The sequence below is a fragment of the Neopelma chrysocephalum genome, unplaced genomic scaffold, assembly GCF_003984885.1.
Source record: "Neopelma chrysocephalum unplaced genomic scaffold, ASM398488v2 Primary Assembly neopelma1_348, whole genome shotgun sequence".
Lineage (NCBI taxonomy): Eukaryota > Metazoa > Chordata > Aves > Passeriformes > Pipridae > Neopelma > Neopelma chrysocephalum.
Genome location: NW_020898012.1, coordinates 9895 through 17499, shown reverse-complemented (window position 1 = coordinate 17499; position 7605 = coordinate 9895). Strand labels below are relative to the sequence as shown.

Here is a 7605-nt window from a genome sequence, read left to right as displayed (position 1 = left end):
ATGGGCCCGTGGCACTGGTTCTCCACGTCCTCCAGGAGCCGGGGGGGTGCCACCTCCTTGCAGAAGTAATGCTGGGCGTCCGCCGTCAGCCGGTAGTAGCCGTCGATGAGAGCCACGAAGGAACGGGCCTCCCGCAGCGTGGGGAACTCCACCTCCTGGGGCAGGGTGGGGAGGGGGGGGAATCAGCTCCACATCCCCCCCAGCCTCCCGGGGGGCTCCCCCGCCCACCCCCGGGGCTCACCAGCACGCGGTTGTCCGCCTTGGTGAGGGTGACGAGCCGAGCCTCCGCGGGGCCGCCCTCCCCGCCCGCCTGCTTGATGCTGATGTCGGCGATGTCGGGGAAGTCGCAGAAGTGCTGGCGGTTCTGCGGGGTGACAAAACGGCGTGACAGCCGCGCCCCCCCCCCCCCCCCCCCCCCCGGGGCCCCCCCCCCAAGCCCCCCCCCCCGTTCCACCCCGGCACCTCGGAGCCGCCGCAGCTCCAGGACACGCCGCTCTCCCCGGCCACGTGGATGGTGATGCCCGCGGGGGACCCGGGGGAGCGGACGCGGAAAGTCTCCTCGGCCCGGCGGCGCTGCAGCCGCTCCAGGTCCAGCAGGTACTTGAGCTTCAGGTGGGGCCCGTCGGTCTGGCAGCCCCCGAGCTTCCGCAGGGATTTGCTGAAGCGGCGCCGGATGCGCTTGCGGGTGAGGAAGTTGTGCTGCTGGATCTGGCTCCGCAGCGGCTCCGGGATGCAGGACTTGTAGCTGCCGGGGGACGGGAGGCACAGGTGAGTGAGGGGGTGTCCCCAGGGATGCCAGGTGTTCCCCAGGGATGCCAGGTGTTCCCCGTGGGTGTTGGGCTGTCCCAATGGATGCCAGGCTGTCTCCATGGGTGTCACAGTACCCAGAGGTGCCAGGTTGTCCCGTGAGTGCCCCACTGTGCCCCCAGCTCACCTGACGTGGCTGCAGACCTGGTCGGGGCTCTGCCTCTCCTCCTTGGCGATGCGCAGCATGTCCAGCAGGGCCAGGCCCAGGCACTCCTCCTGCGTGGGCAGGCTCAGCCCCACGGCCACGCGGCCCTCGACAAAGTCACTGCGGGACTGAGGGGGAACACGAGGGTTTGGGAAGGTTCTCCCACCTCCTGCCGTGAGGCACCACAGGACCCCCAGTCTGTGGCACAAACTGTCCCCCTGTCCCAGTGCCCGTGTGGGTCACATCCCGCCCTGGGCTCTGGTTTCCTGCTGCTTCCCCGGCTCTGTCCCTGGGGCAGGGACCACCCGGGGGACACAGTGACCCCCATGTCAACAACCTGGGGTGCCCCACGAGCAGCTCCAGGTGAGCCAGGTAAGAGGATCCACATCCTGTAGGGACCTGTGGATGCTGGAGGAGGAGGAGGAGAGTGGCACAGCCCAGGGTGATGAAGGCATCACTGCACTGAGGTCAACACGTACCACACACCCGAGAAGCCACACGGGACCCCACCTGCGGTGCCAGGAGTCGGGGACAGAGGTGCCACCTGGCAGGGCTCACCTGGGCAAACAGGTAATCGATGACAGGGTAGTCCAGGACGGGGCTGGCCCGGTCATTGAGCAGCTGGAAGCGGTGAGACTGTCCCAGTCCACACCAGTTGGGGAAGAAGAACCTGATGGGGCCGGCGGGGGGGTCTCAGGGCTGCATCCCCCAGAGCACACAACCCACCAGAGGGTCCCGGGGGGGCCGTGCTGGGGCTGTACCTGATCCTGTACACCACGACCTGGCTGCTGGACTCGTCCACGGTGAAGAGGTGGTTGGGGGGGAACCAGCAGCTCAGATCCTCCGTGGCCAGGGCGAAGAGCGGGTGGCACACGGGCAGCACGCCTGGGGGGCGGAGGGAGGGGCTGGGACCCCCAGCCAGGACGGGCACGGGGCCACGAGCCCAGGGCTGGGACCACCATCCCACGGCCAATGCCCTGAGCCCACAGCCCCAAAGCAGAGCCCATGGCCAGTACCCTGAGCCCACAGCCAGGATCCCGTGCCCATGGCCGGCTGCCCAGCCCCACGGTTGGCACCCTGAGCTGCTGCCCAGCCCCACGGTTGGCACCCCGGGCTCACCACAGGCCTTGGCCGCGCGCACACAGAGCTCCTCGGCCGTGAACTCGCCGCTGCTGAAGGTGAGGGCGCCGGGGGGGCTGCGCGGGGCGGGTGCCCGGGGGTACAGGAGCACCCTCAGGGTGCCCGTCTTGCCGGGCTCGGCCGAGGAGAGGCTGCAGGAGCGGCCCCCGATCAGCGGCGTGTCCTCACCCAGCGGGGCCATGGCGGGCGCTGCGGGGGAAAAGGGGGGCTCAGAGTCACCCCCTGACCCCCCATGGCTCCCCTTCCCTGCCTTTCCCTCATCATCCTCCCCCGGGGTTAAACCCCCGTGACCGAACCCGCGGCACCCCCGGGGCTGGGATCGGCCCCTCCTGGGAGGGATGAAGGGGAAACTGAGTCCCGAGGTGGGATAACCCCCCTCCCACCCCATCCCACGGCCGCTCCTGCTCTGCCCCATCGCGCAGGGAGGGCTCGGCTCCATCCCCCGGAGCCCCCCGTGCCCGTGTGGTACCTCTGCCGTGCCGGGGAGGGGGTCCCGGGCAGGGTGTGCTGCCAGACCGGGGCTCTGGGGGTGCGTAGGTGGCTGCGAGCGAAGGAGAGAGACAAAAAGTCCCCCCTGGGCGACTTCCTTCCTGCCCGAGGCCTCCCCGGCACGTGGCTTCCTGGCAGGGGAGGGGGGACCAGGGGAGACACCCCAGGGTGCAGGGATGGGGTGGAGTGATGGGCAGGGAGCCTGGGCACGCCCCGGGCACCCCAATAGACCCCTGTCCCGGTGCCGTGGGTACCGCAGGGGTGGGTGATGCTCTACCAGGACATCCCTTCCCAGGGCGAGGGCCTGGGTGCTGCCTGCCCCCGTCCTGCACCCCCTTGCTGGGACCCTCAGTGCCCCAGTGACGGCTCTGTCCCCTCTCCCCGGTCGTGCCCTGGGTGCCACGGAGGTGCTGGGCGTGTGCCAGGCCCGGTGCCGTGTGGTGTCACACGTACCTGCTGCAGGATGTGGCCAAACCTTGGCGTTTTTCCCCTGGAGCTGCTCCAACGAGCTCGGGGAGGAAGCTCCGCCGGGGCGAGGCGGGGAAGGGGTCCTGCCCCGCCCTGGCCCCCGGGGACAGGTGATGGGGACAGTGCCACCAGGGCTGGAGGCAGGGCCCAGGGCCCCTCCTCTGCCCCAAGGAGGGGATGGCCCCCCTCTGGTGACACCTTGGAAGTGACAGTGACCCCGTGGTGACACCTTGGAGGTGACAGTGCCCCTGTGGTGACACGTCAGAGGGGACAATACCCCCACGATGATGCTTTGGAGGGGACAGTGACCTCCTGGTGGTGCCTCAGAGGTGACAGTGCCCTTGTGGTGATGCTTTGGAGGGGATGGTGGCCTTTCAGTGATGCCTCAGAGGGGACAGTGCCCCAATGGTGACACCTTGGAGGGGACCGTGCCTCCATGGTGACCCCACCAGAGGAGTCTGTGCCCCTGCATCAGCTCCGTCCCCACATCAGGGCTCTGATGTGTCAAATCAGCCCCAAATCTGATCTCGACCCCGAGGCTTAGGGCAGAGAGGTGGAAATCCCCAAACCTGTCCGAGGGCCAGGCGGGACAAAGCGGTGTTTGTGCCAGGGAATGAGGAAGCCGGGCCAGCCCCACGCCCGGTGCCACGTCAAATCCCAGAGCCAGAGCTGTCCCCATGCTCCCGGGGGTCAGTGCCCGGCTCCCTCCGGGGTCCGGATGTGGCGGCACCGCCGGGGCCATGAGCGGAGCCGGGGGCACGGCAGGGAAGGGGTTATGGCCACGGCCCCCAACGGCTCCGTCCTCCCCACTGAGGGTCCCTCCCCGACGGCCTGAACCTGCCTCCCGCCGTCCCCCCGCCCCACGGGCTGGAGCAGCTCGAGGCACGGCCTCCCCTCGCCCTCCGAGGACGTCGCAGCAGCCTCTGGGACCTGCCAGGCCCCCCAGGGACCCCTGGGCAGCCCCCGCTCCGCTCCTCAGCCTCGGCAGCCGGTCCGTCCCGCTCCGCAGGCAGCTGCCTGCAAACAACCTGCTTTTTTTCTGGGTAAAGGTTTCCTTTGGGTTTGTTTTTCCCCCCCCTCCCTCGGCTGGAGATAAATTTGGCTCTGCCGGAGGCTCTGCCCCTCCTTATTTGGGCTGGCTGGGGAGGGGTCGCTCCCTCCCCTCCTTCCCTCCCTCCCGGACGTGTCCTTCGGGTGCCGACGCTTCCCCGGAGCAGCTGGACCAGGCGCTGCCTCTCTTGGCTCCAGAGCGGGAGATATCAGGGTAATTCCCACGCCAAATTCGGGTTGTCCCTCGTGCACCTCTGCCCTTCGCAGCCCTTGGCACAGACCTGGCCAGGGATGGGTGTGAAGGGGAAAGGGCAGGGCACAGCCCCGCTCACCAATCCGCGCTCCCTCCTTCCCGCACGAGGTGTTGAGCAATAATTCCAAGGAATTCTCTCACCCTCCAGCGGTGTCACCGTGTCCTGGCTTAGGGATCAGCAGGTCCTCCTGTGGTCACCCAGTTTGGGGCTCTCCCCTCTGCCACGGCCATGCCGGCCCCGACGGGGAGCCCGGAGATCCGAGCTCCGGAGCGTCTCACCTTCAGCCTCTGGGACTACGGAGTCTTCGGGCTGATGCTGCTCATCTCCACGGGCATCGGGCTCTTCCACGGCCTCGCCAGGGGCGGCCAGAAGACCTCGGAGGACTTTTTCACGGGGGGCCGGCGCATGTCGGCGCTGCCCGTGGGGCTCTCGCTCTCCGCCAGCTTCATGTCGGCCATCCAGGTGCTGGGAGTGCCGGCGGAGGCGTTCCGGTACGGCGCCAAATTCCTCTGGATGTGCATGGCACAGCTCATCAACACCCTGCTCACCGCCCAGCTCTTCCTGCCCGTCTTCTACCGCCTGGGGCTCACCAGCACCTACGAGGTGGGCACGGGGCTGGGGTGGCGGGAGGGACACGGGGATCCCGCCCTGGGGAGGCCCCCGCTGCCGGGATGGCCCCGACGTGCTCCGTGTCCTTGTTTTTGTCGCAGTACCTGGAGCGGCGCTTCAGCAGGAGCGTCCGGCTGTGCGGGACCCTGCAGTACGTGGTGGCCACGGTGCGTGCCGGCGGTGCCGGGCTTGGGATGGGGACGGTGGGGACGCGGGGAGGGGCTCGGACCCGGCCCTGAGCTCCTGGGGAGCGTCCTTGGTCCCGTGCTCGTGTTTTCCCTGGCTCCGAGCGCGCGGCTCCCGGCGGGAGCCCTGTTTGGAGTGAAAACCGCAGTGTTTTCCCAGCGCCGTCACGCTCTGTCCCCGTCCCCGCCGGCGCGGTGCCCGCGGTGCCGGCGGGACACGGTGCTGACCCCCCCCTTCTTCCCGCAGATGCTTTACACGGGGATCGTCATCTATGCCCCCGCCCTGATCCTCAACCAAGGTGTGTGTGTGTGGGGCTGCTCCCCGGCGTGTCCCTGTCCCTGCGCTGGGGACACCCCGGCCCTGTCCCACCGCGGGTGACATTTCACCCCGGGGGCTTTGCTCAGCGCCGTCTCTTCCCCTCCAGTGACCGGGCTGGACATCTGGGCCTCCCTGCTCTCCACCGGGGTCATCTGCACCTTCTACACCACCATCGTGAGTGGGGGAGCCCCTGGGGGGGGGTGTCCCGGTGGGTTTGGGGGTCCCCGGTGGTCACCATCCGCTCCGTCTGGCGCAGGGTGGGATGAAGGCTGTCATCTGGACCGACGTCTTCCAGGTCTTTGTCATGCTCTCGGGCTTCATCGCCATCGTCGTCCGGGGCTCTCTGCTGGTGGGGGGTCCCGCCAAGGTGCTGGGCATCGCTGCCAACAGCTCCAGGATAAACTTTGGAGAGTGAGTCCCCCCAGCCTGTGGTGTGCAGACCCCTGCTCAGGGGTCAGTGAGTCCCCCCAGTGGTGTGCAGACCCCGCTCCCCCTGCCCTGCGGTGCTTAGGGGTCGATACCAGCCCCACTCACCCCTTGTCCCGGGGTGCTGGGGAGGGAATCGGTGCCAGCCCAGCCCACCCCTCACCCTGGCACTATGCCACCGTGCCCAGCTTCAACCCGGACCCGCGGAGCCGGTACACGGTGTGGACCTTCCTGCTGGGCGGGACCCTGGTCTGGCTCTCCATGTACGGCGTCAACCAGGCCCAAGTGCAGCGCTACGTGGCCTGCAGGACCGAGAGGGAGGCCAAGATGTGAGTCCAGGGGTGCTGGGATCACCTGGATCCCGCTCTGTGAGTTTGTCCCCTAAGGGAGACCTGTACCCCTGTATGGACCCTGTGCCCTGCACAGACCCTACACAGGTCATATACACCCTATATGAACCCCTATACACCCCTGAATGGACTCTGCATGAACCTGGCCCCCCTGCACAGCCCCTGCAGCCCTGCCCGGCCCCCACACCCAGCTGGGCCCCCTCCTCACCCCCCTCCCGTGCTCACAGGGCGCTGCTGGTGAATCAAGTGGGGCTGTTCTGCATCGTCTCCAGCGCGGTCGCCTGTGGCCTCGTCATGTTTGCCCTCTACAAGGACTGTGACCCCCTCCTGGCCGGCGCCATCGCCGCCCCCGACCAGGTACCAGCCCCTCCAGGACCCCCAGGGGCAGCGGGGTGGGAGGACGAGGGTGTTGAAGGGGGCATTGGGGTCCCCCCCACACCGGCCCCTCGAGGACCCCCCCAGGCAGGAAGGTGGGAGGGTGAGGTGGTCAGAGGGGGTCTTGGGGTCCCCTTGGATCCTGCCCCCCTGAGCACCCCCTGAGGGCAGCGGGGTAGGAGAGGGTGTTCAGATGCCCTGGGGTCCTGCCCCGGGGTCCTGCAGCCCCCTCCCCCCTGCAGTACATGCCCTACCTGGTCCTGGACATCTTCGAGACCACCCCAGGGGTGCCGGGGCTGTTCCTGGCCTGCGCCTACAGCGGGACCCTCAGGTGAGCACGGGGGTACCCAGGGGAGGGGGTGCCCCCCCTGTTCCCCTTGTGGGGGCCAGGGCTGAGTGGTGCCCCCCGCCCCCAGCACGGCCTCCACCTCCATCAACGCCATGGCCGCCGTCACCGTGGAGGATTTCGTGAAGCCGCGGCTGCCCTCGCTGTCCCCCAGGAAGCTCACACTCATCTCCAAGGGGCTCTGTGAGTGCCCCCAGCTGGGCCCTGCCACCCCAGCCTGGCATGTGCTGTGCTGTGCCAGGTCCTGTCACGCTATCCCATCCCATCCCATCCCATCCAGTCACATTCCAGCCCCTCCCATCCATCCCACCTCATCGTTTCTTATCCCATCCTTTCCCTTCCCATCCTTTCCCTTCCCATCCTGTCCCATCCCATCCCATCCCATCCCATCCTGTCCCGTCCATCCCATCCTGTCACATTCCAGCCCCTCCCATCCATCCCACCTCATTGTTTCTTGTCCCATCCTTTCCCTTCCTATCCTTTTCCATCCCATCCCATCCCATCCCACCCCTCCCATCCCACCCCATCCCGACCCTCTCCCGTCTCCCCACAGCTCTCACCTACGGCACCTCGTGCATCACGGTGGCAGCTCTGTCCTCTCTGCTGGGGGGGGGCGTCCTGCAGGTGAGACCCCCCCCCCCC

The 7605-nt window shown here is 68.2% G+C and overlaps 2 protein-coding genes across 2 annotated transcripts in view; one reads left to right on the top strand and one right to left on the bottom strand.

Annotated features, from left to right (window-relative positions):
• Positions 1 to 2273, bottom strand: part of JAK3 (Janus kinase 3) — a 7934-nt gene extending 5661 nt beyond the window's left edge. The window contains exons 1-7 of the mRNA XM_027705796.1: positions 2072 to 2273; positions 1714 to 1837; positions 1511 to 1622; positions 935 to 1080; positions 463 to 745; positions 242 to 364; positions 1 to 155 (exon numbers count right to left, since the gene is read on the bottom strand). Of these exons, the coding sequence (XP_027561597.1) occupies positions 1 to 155; positions 242 to 364; positions 463 to 745; positions 935 to 1080; positions 1511 to 1622; positions 1714 to 1837; positions 2072 to 2273 (1145 nt within the window). The remainder of the gene's footprint in view (positions 156 to 241; positions 365 to 462; positions 746 to 934; positions 1081 to 1510; positions 1623 to 1713; positions 1838 to 2071) is intronic.
• Positions 2274 to 2430: 157 nt separating this feature from the next.
• The window catches only part of SLC5A5 (solute carrier family 5 member 5), a 7445-nt gene continuing 2270 nt past the window's right edge, over positions 2431 to 7605 (top strand). The window contains 11 exon segments of the mRNA XM_027705790.1: positions 2431 to 2454; positions 4525 to 4956; positions 5064 to 5129; positions 5395 to 5446; positions 5573 to 5640; positions 5723 to 5877; positions 6081 to 6221; positions 6470 to 6599; positions 6860 to 6948; positions 7034 to 7146; positions 7517 to 7587. Coding sequence (XP_027561591.1) covers positions 2431 to 2454; positions 4525 to 4956; positions 5064 to 5129; positions 5395 to 5446; positions 5573 to 5640; positions 5723 to 5877; positions 6081 to 6221; positions 6470 to 6599; positions 6860 to 6948; positions 7034 to 7146; positions 7517 to 7587 — 1341 coding nt within the window.